This window comes from Lynx rufus, unplaced genomic scaffold (assembly GCF_022079265.1).
Source record: "Lynx rufus isolate CCGP_SWC_20201006 ecotype Redwood Valley unplaced genomic scaffold, mLynRuf1.p SCAF_8, whole genome shotgun sequence".
Taxonomy (NCBI): Eukaryota; Metazoa; Chordata; class Mammalia; order Carnivora; family Felidae; genus Lynx; species Lynx rufus.
The window spans coordinates 41,860,956-41,885,381 of record NW_025814896.1 but is presented as its reverse complement, the minus strand read 5'-3'; the positions used below and the strand labels follow the sequence as shown (position 1 = coordinate 41,885,381).

The window sequence follows — 24,426 nt, the reverse complement described above, 5'->3', positions numbered from 1 at the left end:
CCACGCCACTGCCCTCACTCTTCTAGTGCAGACACTGAAACTTACTCCCTTCCCATGCTGATGCCTGCTTTGCATAGTCCCGCCTAATGGCTTTTGTACTGAGTCATGCGAGGAGGAACAAAGGAAAGAGTTGATATGCCTTAAGCCCCCCCTTTTTTTTCTGTATATTATGCATAGTTTTATGACAACAGTTTTTCGTAGTTACATACTATAATGTATCTGGTTTGACATAGGAATTGGACACATGGGGGAAATTGGACAGATGGAAAGCATATAGTTCAATGGTGTTAGTGAAGTCATGAGCAGAAATCAGTTGTAAGGAGTTGTCTCAGAAATGAAGGATGGTATGGTACCAGAACCATCATCCTTCTATAGGAAGGGTATAGAATCCACTGAAGACATTCTAAAAGCAACTAATGGAGTATCCACCCATGAACCTACCACCAAGTCATCCACTCATCCATTGATCTCTTCATCTGTTTTTGTACTATTAGTATTTTTCAGTGTCAGGGTAAGTTGAGCTTGGGAAACATTTGGGTACCTTGGAGCTGGCTGGGAATGTCAGAGTTCAGCAGTAGCCAGTGACTAGCTCAAACCAAGGATACCATGAGTACCCAGTGATCATTACCAAAGCAGCATTTTCTGCTTGTCTGTAACCAGGACAAGGACTCTGGCAGTAAGGGTTGGAGAAGCTGGTTCTTGCTGGACAGCAGAGTAATAGTCATGGTGAGAGGCTGTCTGCCCTGAACCCAGAAGGTTACCATAATTGGCCAGCAGACAGGAGGTCACTATATAGGGCTTTTCAGTGGCTGTCCTGCTTGTGAGCACACAGACCCAGACCACCTGTTTGTTCACGCTTAGGACCTCAGGTGGAGGGCCTGCTGCTGTTCCTCTGGGCAGCAGGGCTGGTGCACAGGTCATGGTGAGAGGTGGGAGATGGGTCCCCTTGCGCAGTAAAGATCTCTGTAGGGGCTGCATCCCCATCAGGTCAGGGGAAGTTGACCTTGCTCTGATGACTGTGTATTGTTATGGGATTTTATAAGAGGCTTGTACTGGTTTCCAATATCATTGTTAATGCATGAGTAGAACTTTAGAATTCATTTTGAAATATTTAATCGTTTAATACATCTGGGGTAGACCTAATTTAATTTTTTCCATATTGGTTTATCATTTATTATAACCTTACCTCATGCATGCTAAATACCCACCTCTCTTTCGAAGAAATTTTCTTTCCCAAAAATGAACGCTGACACATAGCAACGTATCGATTTTGTGGCTTTCCACTTTGTTTGTGTACTCTGTCTTTCTACTTTTGTACAGGTATCACACAATTTTATTGCTTGTTATGTTTTAATATGCTTTAATTTCTCTTCTTATTTGAGTGTTTTTGTGCTATTCATACCTGTTAATTTTTTCAAAGAAATTGTAGAATCACTGCTTCTACCATTATGGGTCAAATAGTCTCTTGTGGGTCCTCTTGGAGGTTAACTTTTATGTGTAATGGTGTTTCTCTGAAAAAAATCAGTTTTAAGGTCCCAACAATACACTGTAAAAGGAGCTTTTAGAGCACATATTGTTTAACAGGGAAACTACCTAGAACTTACTGTTCAGTATTGGGGTTATCTTCTACCCTTTGCCCACCCACCCCCATAGAAAGATTATTATTTATTTAGTTCAAAGAATTTGCTTATTATTCCACTGCCATCTGCTTATATAGCTATGATTATATCTCTAATTCTCTTGGGAATTGAGGCACTGAAGGTAAGTAATAAATATATTTCCCATATAGTATTTATATCAAGTTTTTTTTTAAATCTTAAATTTTTACCTTAATTGAAAGTCCATTTAAAAAATATGCCTATTCAGGTTAGTGATGACTGAAAGTAAATTTTTGACTTGTCCTCAGAAAGTAGTACTAATTGACATTTAAGGTTAATGGTCAGAATTATCTTTTTCCTGTGGGGTGTCTTGTTTTTATTACCATGGTGCCATGATTTGGGCTTGAGCTCCTCTGGTGCTCTGCTGAGCTACCGACATAAAAATGCCATGTTACAAAGCGTCAAAACACCGTGCACCAAGAACAAATGTCATTAGCAAGTCTTATGGCAGTGAAATGCAAGATGACTTTGTGTTTCAAGGCATTACATGAACGAAGCAACAGAATACCGTTTTTTTAAATGCACATACTTTCAGACTGAAACATCCGACCAAGGAAAGCCATGTGTACGGTCCTTCCGAAATTAAAGGTTAGACTTCTCCACATACCTTCGTTTTTGAGGATTATTAAAATGAGAACTGGAACACATTTTAAAAACACAACATACGCCCTGTGTTCTTTTTGGTTATGAAACTATGTAGTAAAAGCAAAAAGATGTGAATGGGACTAACACATGCCTACTTTGGAATGGTGTTAACCTCTGGAGAGGAAGGGGGAGTCCTGGGGAGTCTTTTATCAGGTAGGGCTGCAGAAGAATTTCCAGCTGTATTTGTAAGATTTGATCGTTTAACAAAAACAAAAAACAAAACAAACCAAACAAACAAAAAACAAGACCAAAATGAAAAAGAGAAAGAATATGGACTTCATTAAAATATAATAATTGGGAAACAGAATTAAACATATCAGTATATTCATACTCCAAAAATTACTTGGCTTTTGCCCATGAAGCAGTTTAAGTGAAGGTGTCAAGAAGAGATGGATGTTAACCCAAGTCACAGCCATCTAACTGTATTGAGTCTGCATTTGACAGGATTCCAGGTTTACCCTGCATTGCCAGCAGCTTCCTATCTTTTCACTATCAGTTTCCAGTTTATTGCTGATATTTGATACTTAAACGTCTCTTTTCATTAGTAAATTACTTCATTTGGAAATGTGTTAGGCTGTCCCCTTAAAAAGCACAGGCAGTAATTACCACTTCCTTATCTAGATCACTTAAGAGATTTGTGATGTCAACTAATAGGAGATTTACTTGTATTTAGCAGATTTTCCCCATTGTGGGAACTTTTTTTTTTTTTAACCTGTATCAGTTAACAGCCTTACTTCGAGATTGTATAAACAGTACTTCCCCCGCCTTAAATTATAGGAGTATTTCCGTCTGGCAACATCACTAAAATGAAAAGCGTTTGCTAGTGCCGTGGGAATTAAATGAGATGACATACAGAATGTGTGTTGTCTAAAGCCCGGCACATGAAACCTTTCTCCTCCTCTTCCCTGAGTTCTTCCAGAAGCCACGCACGGCACATGCAGCATCACACCTGAGTGTGCTCTTCCATTGCTGTGTTCTCTGGAGCTTAGCGTTCCTCACTCCCACGATGCCATAGAATGATTGCATCAAATAACTTTATAGAATAATAGTGTGATTCTGTAGAAAGGAGGCAATTGCTAGAGAAGAAAGCATGAATTTGACCAGGGTATCTAGTGCATAGGCCTTGAGCTGTTCTTGGTAGTGACCTTAGGCTTTTCTTCTTCTTTTTTCCAAATACTTACTATGAAATGATACAAAAATCAAGTGAGTTACAGTTCAAAAAGTATTTCAGCATTTTCTATATAATTGTTAGGAACTCTTCTCTCTTACGTTAATTATTATTATTTTTGTCCTTTTACTATAAAATGTTACTTGAAAGCTGATAGTTGTTAAAAGGTGATTAATTTTCCCATTCATATCAGTGGACTTCCTTGGTCATCTGGCGGGTTTTTCAGAGCTGTTGAACGTTCATCTCTTCTTTTAGACATGCCGCAGAAACTGTATCTGGGGACTTTACACCTAGGTGCTTCTGAATGCGTTATGCTTGAGTGCCAAAATATATTTGCATCTATTCAAGCACTCAGAAAGAGGTAACAGGTGATCATCTGGGGAGTGGAGCTGAGGAGGCTTTGATAAAATTTTCATTTGCTTAAGCACTGCTGTGAGTTGTTCAGTGGCAAATTAAGAAAGGATTTTAGTGGAACTAGCAAGGGAAATGGATCTTCCAGCAGCTTTTCCAAGGTATCTAATGAACAGAAGAGATCTTTTGTACACTACAGCCAGCCAGCAGATATCAGTGGCTGGCCTCCCAGTTAACTCACCTGTACTTGCTCATAAGTACTCACTATCATTAGATTTTTTCCTCAGACTTGAGATCTGTACATATGATCCCTTTTTCTTGTACATGGATGTTTCAGTAGATGCTTTTGAAAGTCAAAGCCCTGGCTCTTCTTAAAGACTCTACCCAAAGCCCACAGTTCTTAAAAGTGCATCCCCATATCAGTAACATCAGTAGTACCTAGAGCATTTTGAAATGTTCCGTCCTAGACCTACTGAGTCAGAAAATATAGGAACGGGGCCTAGTACTTTAGTTTTTCACAAGCCGTGTAAGTGATGTTGATGAACATCTGATATGAGACCAGCTGACCAAAACTAATAACACTCAAGACAGTTTCTTGGTGTCCCAGATGTTGGTGTACACGACAACCATATGATAGTCCCTTTAACCTCTTTCTTCTCTTCATTGGGTTCATCTCTTGTTAGAGATTTTTCATGACCTCTCTGTTCCTTTTTAAATGTCACTTTTAGCTTCATGTTCCATAGAGTCGCTTGACAATGTGCCTTGGCATGGATTTCTTGATGTTTACCTGTTTTGGATTTGCCCAGCTTCTTGAATCTGTAGGTTTATGTCTTTCTCCAGATTTGGGAACTTTTCAGTTATTATACTCATTCAGTCATAGTCAAAATTAAATAATTTGTTTCCACCCTATAGTCTTTCTTCCCTTCTTCTGGGACTCCAATTACATGACTGTTAAGTATTTTAGTATTGTTCCACAAGTCCCTGAGGCTCTGTTTACTTATTTTTACCCTTTGGTAAACTTTTTTTCTTTTTTCTTTAAAAAAAAAATTTTTTTTAATGTTTACTTATTTTTGAGAGAGAGAGAGAAAGCATGAGTGGGGAAAGGCAGAGAGAGAGGGAGACACAGAATCTGAAGCAGGTTCCAGGCTCTGAGCTGTCAGCACAGAGCCCAACTTGGGGCTTGAACTCATGAACCATGAGATCATGACCTGAGCCGAAGTCAGACACTTAACTGAGCCACCCAGGTGCCCCTCTTTTTCCTTTTCAGATTAGATCATTCTAATTGGTCTGTCTTCAAGTTCACGGACTCTTTCTCTGTCCTTTCTACCATTCTATTGAGCCCATCCAGTGTGTATTTTTATTCTGGTTGTTGTATTTTTTTAGTTGTACTATTTGATTCTTCTTTGAATAAATATCCTTTATTTCTTTGTTGTAACATTTTACCTTTCAAGATTATTCTATTTTTGAATATTTATATAATAGCTGATTTAAAATCTTTATCAAATAAGTTCAACATCTCTATGATCTCCACGTTGACATATGTTGATTGATTTTTGCCATACACGTTGAGGTTGCCCCACTTCTTCATATGCTGAACAATACTAGATTGCATCCTGGACATTTTTGATATTTTGATATGAGATTCTGAGTCTTGTTTAAATCCTATGGGAAACGTTGATTTTGCTTGGTTTTGTTTTGTTTTAGCAGGCGGTTGACCTGGTTGGATTCAGACCGTAAGTTAGAATTAGCCTCTGGGGGTTGTGATTCTAGTTCCAATGCCAATTCAATTTTCAAAGCCTTTGTGGTGCTATTCTGGTCTGTCCCGTGTGTGCCACCTAAGGGCCTGTCTGGAACCTGAGCCGTAGTCTGTATCTCAGGTCAGTCCTTGAAGTCTTTGTGTGCTGTTGAGGGTCAGAACTAAGTGGCGGAGGAGTTCATAAATAGTTCTGTGAGTCTGATTTCCTGAACTTCTCCTTCTGTGTCAACACTGAAGAGTCTTCCCGTTTCTGTCATCTGGCTAGAAATCTGGAGCTTTATACTACTCTTTCATGTTCTTTCTGTGCTTGTGCTCAAGTCTGGGGCCAAGAAGGAAGAGGGCAGAGAGAGAGAGAAGCTACAAGACTATGCTCCACCCTCATGGAGATCATAGCTTCTCTGATTGGTGAGGGATTTCCCCTTCCTTGTAGGTATAGGCATCCGTGGGCCCCCTGCTGCTTCCTCTGTTGCTGCCAGGACACCGTCTCACTCCACCTTGAACCTGAACTAGAGGGCTTCTCCTGGAGTTCTTTCATTTGTGCTGATGTCAGCTTTTGGGTTTCCTTCTAGACTAAGCCAGGGAACACTGGAGGGTGCGAATAGTACATTCCCTGTCTGTCCGTTGGTGCTTCAGATCCCTGTCTTCTTCAGCCCACCTGCTACTGCTTACTTGTCAGGGCCCTCGAATAACTCCTGCCTGCATTCTGCCCACACTGTAGTGGCATTCAGTGGGACAGACAGGGCGGGGTGTGTTTATCCATCTGTGCAGAACCCAAACTCCTCCCACAGGGTGGCTGTAGACTGCCAAAAAGGGAGAAATTTACCCAAAGCTGAATTCTGAAGTGGATGATGCATTTGTCAAAATGGCACATGGTGAAAAAGTGATGTAGATGTGCTTTGACCAAAGTGTGTGGCAAAGAAGTGTCTGAAGCCTGGAAGGTGGGTGAAGTGGAAGCCAGGAGCAGTGGGGGACCAGGGCTGCTGAATCGTGGCAGGTTTCTAGGGCTTGGGAGCCGTAGACTGCAAGGTGTTCACCATTCAGTCAATGCATAATATGGTCGCTGACATGAAGGACAGTGTGACATTTGTGTAGACCAAGGGGGCTTGGAGATGAGCAGTAACACAAGACGGGTGATGGAGGGAAGAGACCCTTGTTGCTGCTTGGAGAGAAGAGAGGCATTTGGAAAGAACTATTTTGGAAGGAACAATAAAATATTGACAGCTTGGAGTGTGTAGGAGGCTAGAACTGAATAGTCGAGCTTGTTACTAACAGAATAAATGGTACTGTTGGCAACAAAGAATATGAAGTAAAGAAAGTTACTAATAGCCTGACCAGTTAGTATAATGCCTTCCATTCAGTACCTTAGAATTTGTCATTTTATATTCTACTGTCTGGAATCATCCTCTAATTATTTCATACACTTTCTGCACTTTTCCTTCAGAAGAATGAAAATTCCTTTTTGCATCTCCTGTCAGGCTTTCAGAAGAGGAAAATCAGCTCCCACTTGCCCCACCCCCACACACATCTAAACGTTTCTTTGGGGATGGGACTGGAATATCTTGGGATTTTTACATAGCTCCAGAGTCAACCCATGCACACACTTGGACAAATAATTCTTGATGGATTATTTGGCTGGAAACCTCAATAACAAAGATTGAAAATCAATTTACTTTCTTCTCCAGAGTCTCACAATGTAGGTTTGCAATTTTTCCTTTACCAAGAGTGAACAAGGATTTAAGTAATTTATCTAAATCAGGAAATTGTAAATCCACATTTGAATTATAAATGTTGAAAGGGAGGGGGCCAGGCCTATGTGGCCTTTTGACAAGGTGTCATGTGTATTTATATCCTTCACAAATACTAGCAGACGACCCGATGGCATGCTTTGACACTGACGTCCATTACCCTTGATGCTGAGTGCCTGTCACTTATCCAAGCTAGCTGTGAACCCCAAGCCACCTATCCTGTTTGAATTTGTCAGTATTCATATGAAATTTTCTTACCACAAGCACCATGTCAGATCTTAATCTTCCCCGTCTCATTGCCTGAAGCCGTTTGGAGATAGAGAAAAATTACTATAATTCAGGTGTCTTAAGTAATAACATCAGTGTCACAAGAGCCCAAGGCCTTCAAACATATTACTTAATGCGTTCTCAAGTACTGGTGTTATTAGTGGAAATCAGACTTTCTTTTATCAGGTCCTCCAAATGGTGCCATCATCATAACTTATTTTAATGTAAATATTTTGAGGATGTTTTAAATCAGAAGGAAAATGATCCTACACAAACAAGTTTTAAGAACTTCACCCATCCTGCCTTACCCTGACCTGTATCTCAGTACCATTCTAGAAAGTTACATTCCCTGAGGCACCTGGTTGACTCAGTCAATTGAACGTTTCAGGTCTCATGGTTTGTGGGTTCGAGCCCCGCATCAGGCTCTATGCTGATAGCTCAGGGCCTGGAGCCTTCTTCGGATTCTGTGTCTTCCTCTCTCTCTGCCCCTCCCCTGCATGTGCTGTGTCTTTTTCAGTCTTTCAAAAATAAATGAACATTAAAAAAAAAATAGAAACTTAGGTTCCTAGACAGCGATTTGCTTTTCTGACAATTGTATCCAAAATGAAAACTTCTCTTTCACAGAGCATGCTTTAGCCGTCTGTTATATCCTGTCTGTGTGCTTGGTGGGGTGGGGCGAGGCTTTCTAAAGTAATCAAATTCAGAATTTGGAGACTGAAGCAAAATTTCACCAGGCCCCTTATTTTTTGGCCTCTAAACTCCTGTTACATTGGACCATCCACTTTTGGGAAGTATAGTTTTCTTACATGTTTGTATTAATTATAACCCAGAATTAATTAATTTGTACATCATCACCTCAGAAATATTCATATGACAACATTTAATAGGATAAAAGAGTTGATTTATTTGTGCCGTAGCAGAATTAGAAAATCTCACATAAAATTTGAGGGTAATTAATAGTGATATTAACGATTATTGTCACTATACTGCTTAGAAATCCATAGAAATGTTTACATGTTTAATTTCACTTTCAGTGTACCTGAAATACTAAAACAGAAAATCTTCTGTGAAATCAGCATTCAGTGGTTTCATTCATAGAGATTTAAGCAAAGCATTTTTTTTTCTTTCTTTCTATCTTTTTTTTGGTTGTTGTTAACAAGTGCCTCTGTGTACCCTTTTACAATGTCATTTCCCTTCCATTTCCTTTTAAGACCATCTGGAACTTGTCTACCTTCTGGTATTTAACAGGCTCTGAAGTAAACTCAAAGAAGCCATCATGCATTTTAAGGAGGCTTAGATATGCTCTAAAAATTACAAACTAAATGCATCAGAAAAGTCCATCTGCTGTGACTAATCATGTTAACCTCCGATCAAGGAGTAGTTCATGGTTAAAGAGTTTAAGATCTGGAAGGAACCTTAGAAAGTATCCAGTTTGATGACTGGATAAGGAAACTAAATTCTGGAAAGGGTGAGCTTAACTCACCTTTGGCCACACAAGAGTTTAGGGCAGGGCAGATGCTCTGGGTCTTAACACACACAGATGTTAGGTAGATATGTACATATACGTACGTGCATGTGTGTGTCTGAGTGTGTGTGTGTGTATATACACACATACATACATATATACATACATACATATATATACATACATACATATATACACACACACATACATACATATACATTTATATATATTCATGAGTAAGTAGGTTGGTAGGTAGGTTGGTAGATACACTGATGGATAGATGTCCCAAGTTTTTCTTCTAGAGCTTCAGACCCATATTTCTGCCTGCCAAAGCCATCTCAAATTCATTATGTATAAAACCAAACTCAGGCTTTCTCTCCCAACCCAATATTGGTCCTTTTTCAGTATTCTCAGTCTGTGTGAACAGCTCCCCATCCAACCTGCTGTTGCCTGCCAGTACCCAGGAACATCTTCTTTACCTCCCTTGTCCCTATATGCAGCCTATCATGGGGTCCTATTGACCTTATCTTCTACATATCTTCCTGATTTGTTTATTCTCCTTCTCTCCTCTCCCCTTCCCCCCAGTGCTGAACCACCATTGTCTTTGACCTGGACTCTTGCAATAGCCTCCGACCTTATTTATCTGCATCTACCCTTGCCCTCTTTGCTTCCTTCTTCAAACAGTTGAAAGAATGAACTTTCTGAAACTCTCATCCAATCATGTGATGCTGCACAAAGCCTTTCACCATCTTCTTATGCACCCTCATGAAGTAAAAGTTGCTTTACTGTATCTTGAAAGATTCTATGTGGTCTCTTCCTTTCCCTCTCTCAAGCTTCATTGCGTGTGCTGTTCTTCTCCCTTTCCTGTGCCGTAGGCATTTAATTGTCTTCCAGTCACTCAGCATCATCACCACCACCACTATCAGTTTTTCCTGCCATGGGACCTTTACACATGCCACTCCCTCACTCTCCGTGCTTCATCCTCAGAGCTTGTCTTAGGCACCGCTTCCCACTTCTTCTTTCCCTAACTTCCTCTAAATCAACCCTCTTCTTATGTGCCCTTTGAGTACTGGGCAGGGTATCTCTCCTTTAGGTGTAGCTTTGCATCTAATTGTGGACTTATTTGATTATTCACCTCTCTCTCTTACTTATAAATTCCATGAGGGCAGGGCATATGTCTGACTTGTTCAACTTTGTATCTGCAGTGCTTATCACAGTGACTAGCATGCAGTCAGGGTTCATTAAGTACTTGTTGAATGAATGAATGAATGAACAGCAGCATAATGTAAAAACAAAGCCAATTTTTTAAGTTAGTAGGTTTGTTGAGTAAAGGAATAAAATGAAATAGAAAGAAACCAGCCTTAACAGAGCCTCTTTTTTTTTTTTTTAATGTTTAATTATTTATTTTGAGAGAGAGAGAGTACACACGCAGGAGGGGTAGAGAGGGAGGGAGAGAGAGAATCACAAATGGGCTGATTTGGGGCTCGATCTCATCAACCATGAGATCATGACCTGGACCGAAATCAGGAGTTGGACGCTTAACCGACTGAGCTACCCAGGGGCCCCTAACAAGCCTCTTTCTGTGTGCCAGGCAGTTTATGCACATTATTTAGGTAGAAACAAGGGATGGTCATGGATAATTTTGTTTTCTTTTATAACTCTTAAAGGGATTTTTATGTGTATTTCATGCAAATACATGGGTGGCAAGATTATTTTCAATGATTTAATATGATATGAAATATGTCTCTGAAATGCCATTTCTATTTTTCCATTAACATATTTTAGCACTTTTCAACCTGCATGGCTGGGCATTTGATTAACAGGAAAAAAATAAAAAAAGAATTGGATTAAATGTAATTAGCGCATTGAATGTGATTGCCTTATTAATCTCTAATTTCACTTCCAGAGCATTAAATATACCTATATCCTAGACATGGCTGCTTAACTTTTGACTTCTCTGTATGGCACACAGTTCTGAGTCCTGGTCATAAAAGGCATAGAAAACACCTTTCTTAATTATGGTAATGGTGCCTTTTCATGATTGGAAAATATACAAATATAATTTTCCATGAGGGGGATAAGCAGGTTGTAGATTTGGTTACTATCCACTGTTATACTTTTAAGTCTCTGAAAACTGTGTTCTTGTTTTCATACGGACTCCCTCTCTGCTAAATAATGATAACTGCCAGAACCAACCCTTTCAGTAGCTTCCTGGGGTTATGACCTAACCCGTTAGGTTTTAACCATATTGAATTTGAGAATCTGAGGCAGTATGTTGAGTAGGCAGGTGGATATACTGGTCTGAAGCTCTAGAATAGCCACCTGGGGCTACCATATTACTTTTGAGGCCCAGGTAGGGAAATAGTAGCCAAGTGAAGAGGTTGGTGACTGCTGTTACCCCACAGGTCACGTGCCCTGTCCAAAGGAGGCAACCTTCAGCAGCCCAGGGATTTTTGCCAAGTGGCAATACAAATCTACTGATACATTACCTTTTAGTTTTTGAAGGGAAACCAGAAAGAAACTCAGTACTTTATGTAAAAACTGCAGATTTTTAACTGGAAGCTAATAATTTTAGTTTTTAAGTTTTCGCGGGGCACACAAAACATCTCTGAGCTGGTTTCTCTCAGGCCATCTGTTTGTGACATTTGATGCAACTTCTCTCCCTTGGCTCTCCAAGTCCTCACAGTGTCTGTTCTACCCTGGTGCTGTTTCTGATGCCCCGCATTTTGGGTGGATTTGACTCCTTCCTCTCCCCTCAGCAAGACAGGTCCATTTCCCTGGTCAGGCTTAGCCCTTCCCTGCGGTTTCCCCAAACTGGAAGCACCTCTCTTGTCCTCGAGCTGCCTTGTGAGACCCAGCTGAGGTCTGTCCCCACCTACAGCAGCCTTGCACACATCACTTAGATGCTTGACCCCTCATCACATGTCGTCGTCTTCCGTGGTTGACTTCAGTGGATATGTTCTGTCCTCACAAAGAAGTTGCATTCTTTTTCAGGGCAAGGATTGAACATGGGGGCCTCTTCTGAGGTGTGATAGACTCTCGGGTATGGATGGGACCAGACGACATAGTGAATCTCTTCTGGAACATTGCTTCCCTTAGATGCCTCTGATGACAAGGAGCTCACTGCCGTCTGTGGCACCCATGCCAGCTTTGAGCAGTTCTGAATTTGGAAAGTGTTTGTTTGCTTATTTGCTTAAAAATGCTAAAATTTGTCCCTGCCCTTAGTTAACATTTTTGTTACCCTTGGGTACTTGGCTTGAATTCTGTTGCCTCTTGTGTGATCATTTTTTGAATAAGCAGAACCCTGGTCCATCAAATGGAGCCTTTCTCGTGTGTCTCATGTGGCCACCCAAATTTTAACAGAGTTTTAACAAGAAGCAGTGTTTTCACATGGTAATAGACCCTACACGTACACAATCTCTTTCCCGTCAAATTCTGAGGTAGATGTTAGTAGTGGTTACCTGTACTCTGCCGATTATACCATGTTTTCTTTTGAAAGCGCTTTCCTTCGGGATTTCTCCTTTTACTGGCATTAATAAACATTTCCCAAATTTGTGACCATATGCTTTGGTTGGTATTACAGCATCTCTTTGTAGAACTTACTACTTTTTTTTCTTCCTAACAATCAAAACTATAATTATCTGGATATTAAGTTTTAAATCTCGTAATATAATGCTTGAATCCATCACTTCTGCCTTAGTAACATGAGTATTGTGACACTCAGCTATAAAAATAAGAATATTTGCAGGTTTAAAATTGGCTTATATAAGCAGACTTTTGAGACTAAGTCTTTCCCTTATTATTACCATTTTATAGTGCACTGGAAATTACATTTCAGCTGTAAAATTCCACAACATGATGTTGTCAACCAACCGGTTGCTTACCGTGAACTCATTGCTGTTTTTGTATGTTCTTAGGTGCTGTGATACTCTTGGGAAGAACCAATATGTTTCGCTTTAACCATCCTAAGGAGGCTGCCAAGCTCAGGGAGAAGAGGAAGGTGAGCAGCATAACATCTCCAGGAGCCAATTCTGATTCTGGTGGGGCTGGGGCTGTGGGAGCAGTTTGATTTTCCGGAGTACGGAACTAGAAAAGTCACGCTGTAGCCTGTACTAACTGTACGGAGTTGTTTCTCAGCGGATGATTAGCTGATGAAGTAGGAAAGCAAACTGGTCAAGTCCAGAGCAGGGGGAGAAATGGCTCCTTCTAGACCCTTCTCTTCACCCCTCCACCCCCCAAAAGGAGTTCGGCATTGTTTTGCATTAAGTGGGGAGTGACTTCCACTTATGAGGATCTGTTTTAGGAGTTAACCCAATATCAGAATCAGTTTCATCCAAAGGCCTGCTTCCTTTTTACTTTCAGCCATAGCAAATGAGACTTCTGGTTAGGGTGTGAAGCAGAGAGGGGGTGAGTTTGGGACAGCTAGTTGGATAGGGTCATCCAGAGGGCACTCTAAGTGCAGGACGGGTGAGGTGGGTAGAAGACCTGAGAGAGAAGGGAAGAGATGAGAGAGAATGTGTCTTGGGACACCGTATGTCCTTAGACTGAGGAAGGTAAAGGCTACAGCTAACATTTCTATGAGCCAGGCACTGTATGAAACTTCTACAGCATATTTTACTGCTTTATCTGTGTAGCAGCTCTTACTAACCCCATGTCACAGATGATCAAGATGAGAAACTGAGGCTAACTTGTTCCCTAACTAGCACGTGGCCAGCCTGCACTGCTGCCCTGACCCGCTGACCTAAAGGGTTTGCTCTTCACCCCTAAGTCACAGAACCCTGCATGTCAACCTCCTGTTGTGAGGGCTGCCCAAGGGTGCCAGTGCCTTCGATGGGAAAGAACAAGAAAGCTGCAAACCCCAGCCTTCTCCACGGTTGCTCGTTCCAGCCAGTGAAGCCTCTTATCTATTCTGGCCCAGGGTCTCCCTGGAGGGTCCTTTTTGGTTCACAGTTGCAGAGGAAGAGAGGGAGGAAAATATATTTGCCAGTAGCTTTCCATGGAAGCAAACAGGTTAAGCTCTTACTTTTTGGTCTCCCTTCCCCTCTCCCTCCTCATCTTTATCCCTCAACACATGTGAGTGCTGCTGAGAACAGGACACAGCTCCCGCCAGGAATGGAGGGTGACCCTTCCCTCCACTTCAGTGCAGCGTGGTCGAGGAGATCCCCATGGTTGTGCACTTCCTGGCTAGCTTCCCCTGTCCGGGCATGCTGGGGCCCCGCTGTGGTTAGCTGAGGGTTGGGTTGGAGTTGTATTTGTTGCTTGGCTGTTCCTGATTTGCCGCCCTCAGGTAGACCAGTTGGCGTGCGTGCTAATGAGGGGTATATGTACCTCATTGCCTCTCACACGGTGAGAGCAGTGAGTCCAGGGCTCTGGCCCTCTCTCCCCCACTAAGGTAACCGCTCTGCCCTGTGTCTGCTCTTAGAGTGGCCTTCTGTCCTCCTTCAGCTTGTCCATGACTGACCTCTCGAAGTCCTGTGAGAACCTGTCCACGGTCATGTTGTATAACCCAGGGTGAGTGAACAGCAGCGTCTCCTTCCCTGTGACTGTCACTTTTGTGGTGTTTATTGTGTCAACCCCATTAAAGTCACTAGATAAAAATAAAATTTCTGCAATTGCTCCTCCTTAGCAAATCAGCCATAGTCATTTCCCAAGTCGCTTTTCAGCCCTTGCTCTGTCTGTACATAATTTTACTTCATTGTAATCACAACATAAATGAGATTGTGTGTTCCGATTTTTTTTTTTTTTTTTTTTTTTTTTTTTTGCTTAACAGCGTAAGAAGCATTAGTGAGGGTTGTTACAGCCTTCGTTATCGTTTTCGTAATTGTCTATTATTTTAGAATTGGCTCTTTGATTATGTAGTGCGTGATCCCCTTGGTTTAGGCACTTTCATCTCATTTTATAAATTTATTGTAATAACAGACAATTTTGATTCTGAGGGCATCCAGGAGTGCAGGAAATTGTGTTCAGTACATCCAAGCCTTGGGGGGGACCCCTGGGGACACAAAGAACTTTGTGGCTGGGTTGCTCAAGTCCTTCACAGTTTCAGTAGTGATGTGGTGGTGACAATGAAAATGCCTAAGAACAGGGAACTGCACAAAAGGACTTTGGGGTCCTTTCCTGTTTTATGAGGTCCCACAGTTTTATCTTTCCTACAGAGGGAATTTCCTATAAATCAGCAGAGGTAAATCTAACAACTGAAAAAGTGATGTAAAACTGACGACGATGTCTTTTAGAACTGTGCTGCACCGAGGAGTGGCTGCATTCCGTGCCAGGCACTGCATTCGGCATCTCATACCCGTTGTCTTAATTCTCTGGGTGACTGTCCCCGCTTGACATGTGGAGAATTTATAGCCATTTGCTGGCCCACGTAAGGTCTCAGCCCATGCAGTGACCATGTAATTCCCTGCTTATCTCCAGCTGGGGGCCTTTTCAGACCTGGGGCCGGTGCCCTGCTAGAGCCCCCACCCCACCTGGGCAGTGCTCACAGATACTGAGTCTGGAGGCATCCCTCTTCTGGTGCAAGTCCCTTCACTGGTTTGTGAAAAGCAGGTTATGCCTACAAGGGATTTCTTCATTGCCTTGGGAGTTTAAATCTGGGAGGGACCTTTGATCTTTTTTCTGGGATTCCTCACTTTATAGGCAAGCTGAAGACCAGATTTCACACCACACCTGGCTGGAGCCAAAACAAACAAACAAACAAACAAACAAACAAACAAACAGAAAACCCAAAGGAAAAAAACAAAACAAAAAACAACCACCTAGTGCAACATCATAGCTGCAGGCTCCTGGGCCTCTCCCACTCTCCAGAACTTCTGCAAGTACAAGCCACAGTTAATTTGTCAGCCTTTGTCTTTACCCATCTTACAGGTCAGCTCTCCCATCTTATTACATAGCTGTTGAGGAGAGTTGTGCTCATCAAATAAATCTGTCTTGAAATAATCTGTATCGATAAAGCCCTCAGAGCGCCTGGGTTATCGCTGCTTTGGAAGGCATGTTCCGTTAGAGGTCTTCAGTCCCTTGCAGTAAGTAGCGTTAGCAACTGCCTTTTGTGGTGGCTGGGATGAAGTCATTCATATACTCACTTTGTTTATTTTTTTTATTTTTTTTTTTTTAAATTTTTTTTTTTTCAACGTTTATTTATTTTTGGGACAGAGAGAGACAGAGCATGAACGGGGGAGGAGCAGAGAGAGAGGGAGACACAGAATCGGAAACAGGCTCCAGGCTCTGAGCCATCAGCCCAGAGCCTGACGCGGGGCTCGAACTCCCGGACCGCGAGATCGTGACCTGGCTGAAGTCGGACGCTTAACCGACTGCGCCACCCAGGCGCCCCATACTCACTTTGTTTAATATAATATGCCAGTCTTTAGGGTTAATTTCAGTTTAAGTATTGTGAGCCCATCTGTTCAGTATTGTTTGACTGAACTGTTCTGGAATGCGTACCGTGCTTGCTCGTAATCATCTCCCAGTCCAGGACCCAGCTCTAGTCCTGGAATCCAGTTACCAGCTTCTTTATCCATGATCCTGGGGCCTTTTACCTTGAACCCATTTGGAAATCTTACGTGGCTGTTCGGTGCTTTTGAAAAGCCCCAGACTGATGTGCAGTCAGCTCATCCTCTTGGAGACACAGGGTCACCAGCTGTGAGCCCCCCTCTCCCTTGCATTGCCACATGGTATCCAAGGACTTCTTTTTTTCTCCTCTAAGCAGAGGTGAATATGTAGTCCTCTTAAAAGTGATGCCAGTTTAGGTTGTTTGCTGGTTTTTACATTACAACGATCTTTCTCAATATTTATAAAATTCAGGTTAGAGTGTACTAATTTTTCACCCTCCAAACTTTTCGGTGACTTTCCGTGGTCCCAAACAATAGAATGCTAACCCCTTACTGTGTCACTCAGGCTCTCCACCATGAGTGCCGTCCTCGTAGCACATCCCTGCGTGTGTTCTGGGTTCTAGCCATTTCAGGGACCCTTCTGTTGCTCAGACCTGCCTGAACTAGCCATGACTATTGGGCTTGTCTTTTGCTAGTTTCAGAGCTCTGGCATGCGTTTTGGGATGCGCCTACTTGTCCTCTAAAACACAGTGCATGCAGTCTCTCCTCTGGAAGCTATTCCCATCTTTCCTCTCCCAGTCGAAAGGAAGTGCTCCTTCTTCACTGTACATTCTGTCATCCTCATTCTGGTCCTCTTTGTAATGGACATTCATCAAACAACAAGCCTTTTCTGCCTGCCTCCTGTGGGGAGCATAGTTCTACCCAGGGGCACAGCTGCCCACAACCCTGACAGGGTCAGTTTACAGCTCGCTAGAGGAGAGAGGCAGGCACAGGGGATTTACAAATGGGTGCAGAAAGTGGGAATGAAATGTCCTGAGCAATGGAGTGATCAGGGAGGGCTTCCTGAGGAGGTGACATTGAATCCAAGACTCTGGAACGACAGAAAGGGGGAGAGAGGAGAGTCTTCCAGGAAGAGGACAAGTGCAATGGCTTCTACCCGAGGAACAGCAAGAGCTCAGAGTAGAGGGAATTCAGTCATCGGAGGTGAGGCTGGTGCATAGACTGGGGCCAGCTGTATAAGGCCTCTTAGGCCATTGGCAGGAGTTTGTCTCTTTTCTAAGAGGGCTAGGGAACTCTTCCAGGGCTTTCAGAAGAAAAGCAGCCCGATGATGTACTTCCTACTAACCTTAGAACGTATGTCTCTTGGAGAAAGTAGCACGGAAACAAGAAACCGTTTAGAAAGCTGTTTCCTTTGTCCACGTAGAAGTGAGAGTGGCTTAGAATTGGGTGGTAGCCCTAGAGATAGAGTGCCGTGGAATCAAGGGTCATGCCCAGGTTTCAGATGTAAATAGCTGGGCAGATGGAGCGTCTGTTCCTGAGATGGGGGAGGCAGGGAGAGTTGGCGTGAGCTGGCCTTTGCACAAGAGTTTGGCTCGGGTGAGTGTCTCTCCTATTTGATTGGAAGTGTTTTGAGGTCAGTAATTGTAGTAATTACTGTAGTAATTTACTTGTAGTAAATTTACTTGTAGTAAATTACAAGTAAATTACTTGTAGTAATTTCTGTATTTTATTTTATTTTATTATATTTTAAAGTTTATTTATGTTGAGAGACAGAGACAGTGCAAGTGGGGGAGGGGTAGGAAGAAAGGGAGAGAGAAAGAATCCCAAGCAGTCCTCATGCTCGGAACCCAACCTGGGGTTCGAACTCATGAAACCATGAGATCATGACCTGAACCAAAACCAAGAGTGGGATGCTTAGCTGACTGAGCCACCCAGGCTAATTTCTGTATGTTGAAGTGTCATTCACGTAACGTGCATAGTAAATGTTTAGCAAACAGATTAAGAGGGAAATTTTAGTAGGATACATAGATCCTCTTGGGAAAGGATTTTTTGCTAATTTCTCTGGGCATGGATATTCCAAAGAGTGAAAAATGGTATACTATATAAAGGAATGTGTTTCTGTCACATGGGTCAATTCCTAAATGACACTGAAGTTATGTGAATAATCTCAAGGTCATGTTCAGGATCCTCAAACAAAAAAATGGGAAGATGGTTTTGTGATGAAATTAATTAGACCAAGACACTCAGAGAATTCAAGTGAGAAGCAGCATCTGTGTTAGATTACATTGCAGTTGGCTGAGGAGATGGTTCTAGATGCATTTGATACTGCCGTTGTGCATCCTGTTCACCTGGCTTCAGTTAACAGGCACATTTTGTCTCTGCCACCCTTGTGGTACTCATTTGTAAAAGCTCAGATTAAAATTACTCAATACTTCGCCAGCCTGACTTCATGCTCCCTCACGTCTAGCCCCCCTCAACTTGCCACCTGCTGTAGAGAATGATTGCCCATGAATTAAAGCATAATTGGAGAAAAATTTCCTACTCTGATTTATGGGTGTCACGAGGTGTCTGCTCTAGCAACTTGGCAAAATGAAGCGGGATTAAAGTATCGCCATGCTGTTTATACTTTTTTTGATGTTACAGGTGTAAATACCCTCGGCTTAAAGTAAGTACCACGTGATAAACTGGAAGACCATTGGAAGAAATATGTTTTCTACCTGGACCCTGACTAAATATTTATTTATAGCTAGATAATGAGCTGCTTGGAACAAGAGCATGTTAGTTTCTCAAGATGGAAAATAGCCCTGAGATGCTTGCACAGATCAGCACATATTTATTGAGAGTCTTCTGTGTAGAGAACCTAGAAGCGTCAGATGAATGTTCTTTCTGCCCAGGAGAACAGGCACACGCCCGTGAACTCATTTTGAGTGAAGGCCAGGCAGCATGTGATTCAGGGCAGAGAGTTGCCCCTGGGAGGTCTGGGAAGTGATCCTCCTCAGGTAGCCTTGCCTTGTAATATGTTGGGTAACTTAGAAAACCAGAGACTTCCAGAAGGAATCCTTCTTGACATTGCGATTGCCTCCAGCCGGCATCATGGAATCTGAGTCTTAAGCCTAATTCCCAGGAACACTGTTTCCTCAACCCAGCTGTCCCTGTCATAAAATTTTCCCGTTCCATCCCATTCAGCTCCCTCTCAGTGCCATAGCGACACACGCCTGGAATAAATAGCCAGAGAGCATCTCAGGAGAAGGGTAGTATGGAGGGGATAGTGGGGGTTATTAGGAGCCTTAAGTGAAAACCAGTCTGAAGCCTCTGGTCTAGTGCTTTCTTCTCTGTAGTTGAGGATATGAAGCTGTCGGGAGTCTGGAGTACTGCCTCAGCTTGGGGGACAAAGTGAGGAAGGATATTAAGTGAAGATTTGGTCTTGGACACCCTCCCCTTAGAAATCCCAAGTCACTCCCCTCAGTTCTTCTTGAGAATTCTCTCCAAGATTCACAAATGAACTGGATTCTGTGCCGGGCCTTGAGATGTTTGCAAGTAGGAGAGGCAGGCTGGAGAGAAGAGATTCTGGGAGTGGGCAGTTTTGTGGGCCGAGCAGAGGAGTGCTGGGAAGAGAGAGTCCTGCTGAGCAGAAGGGTGTGCTAAGAGGAGTCCGCAGGTTCAGGCCTGGCTCGGGAGCATTCTGAAAGCCAAGTATGGATGAGCAGACAGAGCTTTTCCTCCCGGAGATGCACTGGGGTTCGGGCAGGTGGATTAGAAGTAGGAGAGGGATGGCAGCTCGGGTTCTCTAGGCACATCCACGGTACCCGTGTATGTGTAATGTTTTTATAAATTCGATTAGCACGTCCCGAAGTTATGACCATGATTAAAATATATGGCCCCAAATGCAACAGAGAACAATTTTCTGTATATTCATCAGCATTTGGTAGCTCATTTCTTCACTGTTTTAAATTGTGATAGCATACTTAACATAAAATTTACTGCCTTAACCACTTTTAAGTGTACAGTTCAGTGCATTCACATTATTGTGCAGCTCATCTCCAGAACTCTCCATTTTATAAAACTGAAACTCTGTGCCCGTTAGACAGTAACTGCCCATTCCCTCCTTCTCCCAAACCCTGGCGATCACCATTGTAGTTTCTGTTTCGGAAGTTTGACTACTTGGGGTACCTCACGTAAGTAGACTCCTGCATTATTTGGCTTTTTGAGACTAGCGTATTTCACTTAGCATAATGTCTTCTAAGTTCATCCCTGTTGTAGCACGTGTCAGAACTTCCTCCTTCCTTTTTAAGGCTGAATAACATAACATTGGACGTATGTACCACATCTTGTTTATCCACTCACTTGTTGAGGGACACTTGGGTTGCTCCTACCTTTTGGCTGTTGTGAATAATGCTGATATGAACACGGGTATACAAATATCTGTTTCAGGCCCTGCTTTCAGTTCTTTTGGGTATATACCCAGAAGTGGAATTGTTGGGGATGTGGTAATTCTGTTTTTAGTTTTTTGAGAAACTGCCATCCCATTTTCCACAGCATCTGTACCATTTTACATTCCCACCAACGGTGCACAAGGGTTCCAAATTCTCCACATCCTCGCCAACACTTGTTTTCTGTTCTGTTTTTTTCTTTTCTCGTTAAAATTTTTTTTCTTTTTACTTTTTAAAGTTTTTTTTATTTATTTTGAGAGAGAGAGAGAGGGCACAAGCAGGGCACGAACAGTGTGGGCTCCATCCCATGAGTGGTGAGATCATGACCTGAAGCGAAACCAAGAGTCGGACGCTTAACTGACTAAGCCATCTAGGTGCCCTTCTTTTTTTTTTTTTTAAATAATAGCCATCCTATGGGTATGGGGGGTGATGTTCCTTTGTATTTTGTTAAAAAAGTTTTTTTTCTCTTCCATTTTCTCAAGAATGTTTTATCCGGAAAGTGATGTCTGGAAATATAGAAAGAAAGAAGATCTCAAAATTCAGTTGCCCCAATAAATACAGTAAACAAATGATGAACATAAATCTAACATAGATTGATTTCCTGATGACCTCTCTCAAGCACTGCCACGTTCAGTTTAACCAGCCCATTGAGATTGGGTACCTTAAAAACTAATTGATGGTAGGAATCCAAGAAGTTTTTCTAGCCAAGGAGAGATGTGATCATCTTTGCATTGACAGATTCATTCTGGCAGCTGAGTAACAGAGGCACCAAGGAAGCTACGGGAAGGACGCAGAGGTGAGGGCTTGAACTGAGACAGTGGTCAAAGGAACCTAGAAGAAGGGGTGGGCTCCACAGCCATTTGGGGCAGGAAGTCATGAAGCCTGGATGATTAATTGGATGTGGGAAGTAAAGATGTTGACTTCTGTTTTCTGGCTTAAATAATTGGTTGGGGGTGGCATGCTACCTGGCTGAAATACAGATACAAGGGAAGGAAGAGCAGGTTGTCAAGAGGCAGGAGGATAATGAGTACAACCTTGAAAAACTGAGCCCCAGGCCTTGAACTTTCTCCCATAAGTGACTGTGCATTTGAGTACTCTGTCAGCCGCTGCATACCCCTGGACAAAGCTGGAGTCTCTGTGGCTTGACCAAACAACAGGATGAAGGAGGTTTCCCCTGTTGAGTAAGATAGATGTTCACAACATCTACCACTTTCCCCTCATCCCTTTGGCTCCTGTTTTAGGGCAGTCCTTTGTCCAGCCCTGTACTGGGGCTGGGGTGAGTAAGACAGATAGGGGCTCAGTCACCTTGGAGCATAACTCATTGCACAAGGAAGACCCTCGTAAAGCCTGTCAGAAATCAGGACACCAGTAGCATTGTCCTTGCACTTGCCAGGCTAGGATTCCTGGGATGTCTTTAAATTAAGGAAAGCTGTGCAGTTGAGCCCAGACCCCGCCCCTCAATATGCTGCATCTCATTGAAGGGGATCCTTGTCACAGAACTCTCTGATCAGGAGGTGGCCAAGCCCTGGTGATTAGTGTAGAGGTTGGTATCCCCTACCTCATATTTGCCTCATCTCTTCTCTAGATATACTACTCAGCCATAAAAAAAGAGAAGGAAATCCTGCTTTTGTGACAACATGGATGGACCTTGAGGGCATTATGCTAAGTGAAATAAGTCAGAAAGAGAAAGACAAATATATATGATTTCACTTATGTGTAGAATCTAAAGAAACGGATCGGCCAAAACAAAAGAACTAAGCTCATAGATACCGAGAACAGATTGGTGGTTGCCCGAGGGGAGGAGGGCAAGTGGATGCAGGTGGTAAAAAAATACATACTCCCAGTAAGTAAATAAGTAATATAATGTGTAGTAATGTACAGCATGGTGACTATAGTTAATGTTATTATATGGCACATTTGAAAGTTTCTAAGAGAGTAAATCTTTAAGGTTCTCATCATAAGAAGAAAATTTTTGTAACTATCTATGGTGATGGATGGTAACTAGACTTATCATGGTGATCATTTTGCAACATATACAAATATAGAATCGCTGTGTTCACCTGAAACTAATATATATCAATTATACCTCAGTTAAAAAAAAAATAAAGTAAATGGCTAGTGTGATTAATACCTGAGGACTGGCAAATGTCATTAAGGTGACTGTCATGGCCCTGAAGGTGATTCCTGACTTCCTCTTTGCAGTGGCACAGGAGAGACTCATTGACTGTCCCAACCTTAAGTCACACCTCCTTAGCCCTTTGTGGTGACTTCTTTCTCTAAGACCCCTCTTCTTCCCAGCATTTGATTTGGCCCCTCGGTGCCCATGTGGTGACTTCCAAGCTCCAGCACAATCATTCATGATTCTGTTCTCCAACATTGTCTTCTGTCACTTTCTACCTCCAACTTTATGCCTTGGTTTAAGTGGACAAAACAGATCTTTCACAGCTCTCTCCAGGTCAGGCCTCTCTATAAAACCTATCCATAAAACCGTCCCACTCTTTGTCTTGGCCAGTCCTCTTCATCTTTCAAGCCCGAGTGTCAGAATTGTCTCCTCAAGAAGCAGTCTGTGCGTCTCCGATTTGAGCTAAATGCTTTCTCTTTATTCTCTTGCAGGCATTTTGTGCATATTTTTAGCAGAGCCTTTTCCAAATTCATTTAATTGATGTTTATGTCTGCTTTCCCACTAGGCTTCTTGTGGATAGAGACCATTCCTTACTCATTTTTAATCTCCAGAAGCTCCCACATAGTGGGCTCTTAACAAATGTTCATTGAGCGGTAGGTTTTGGCCCGCAGATGTGCTCCCAGCACAAAGGATGTGTCTGTTCATAGGTCTTCAGATGCCTCGTGCTTCAGATGGGTCCTGTGCCCTTTTTAGTATCTCCACTTTTTAGCTGGCCCCTGCCTTTTGAGTTTTTCACTCGTGCAGGCATACTTTTTTGTGGCTTTCTTAACTGTTACAAGTGACCATATCTCTTGGTTTCTTTGGTATCGTAGAGACCTGAGTTTTTGGTTTTGTTTTTTTGCAGTAGACTGAAAATTACTGCTGAATACTCAGTTCCTCCTACAGCAAAGCTCTCTGAAAGAAGTATGTCCAGTTTACAAATTATCGTATGCAGTTGAGATCCAACTTATCTCTCTAAAGCAACAAAGCAACCAGTTCTTTTTCCTTTGCTCAGCAGGTAACCTACTGATTCTCCACATCACCCATGTCTAAAAAAAACCTCATGCTCTAAATCATAGTAAGATTTGGAGTTTTTGAAAGTGAAGTCTTTACTCCCCAAGAACGTTTAATCAGTCAAATTGGGCACATAAAGTTGGGTATATCATTTCTAGCAGAGTTTTGGAATTTACTCCTGGCCTACATCTCAAGCTCCCTGGAAACTAAGATTTGTATACACACATGCGTGGTACTTGGAGCCAGAGAAATTTTGGATGAGGCAAAGCAGCCCGGTGACTTCCTTTGGGAGTTAGTTCCACTTTGGAGTAGTGCCCAGCGAGGGTCTTTGCCAGGAAGTAATTTCGCTGCGGGGGAAAGATTCCTCCGTAACCGGCACAGTCTTTATGAAGAAACCAAGCCCACTGCTTAGGCATCCTCTGTCTTGCTCTGAGACTG

The 24,426-nt window shown here is 42.4% G+C and overlaps 1 protein-coding gene across 7 annotated transcripts in view; it reads left to right on the top strand.

Annotated features, from left to right (window-relative positions):
• Positions 1-24,426, top strand: part of KIF16B (kinesin family member 16B) — a 289,874-nt gene that overhangs the window by 147,066 nt on the left and 118,382 nt on the right. For all 7 annotated transcript variants that reach the window (XM_047067541.1, XM_047067539.1, XM_047067538.1 and 4 more), the window contains exons 16-17: positions 12,973-13,055; positions 14,478-14,566. In XM_047067541.1, the coding sequence (XP_046923497.1) occupies positions 12,973-13,055; positions 14,478-14,566 (172 nt within the window). The remainder of the gene's footprint in view (positions 1-12,972; positions 13,056-14,477; positions 14,567-24,426) is intronic.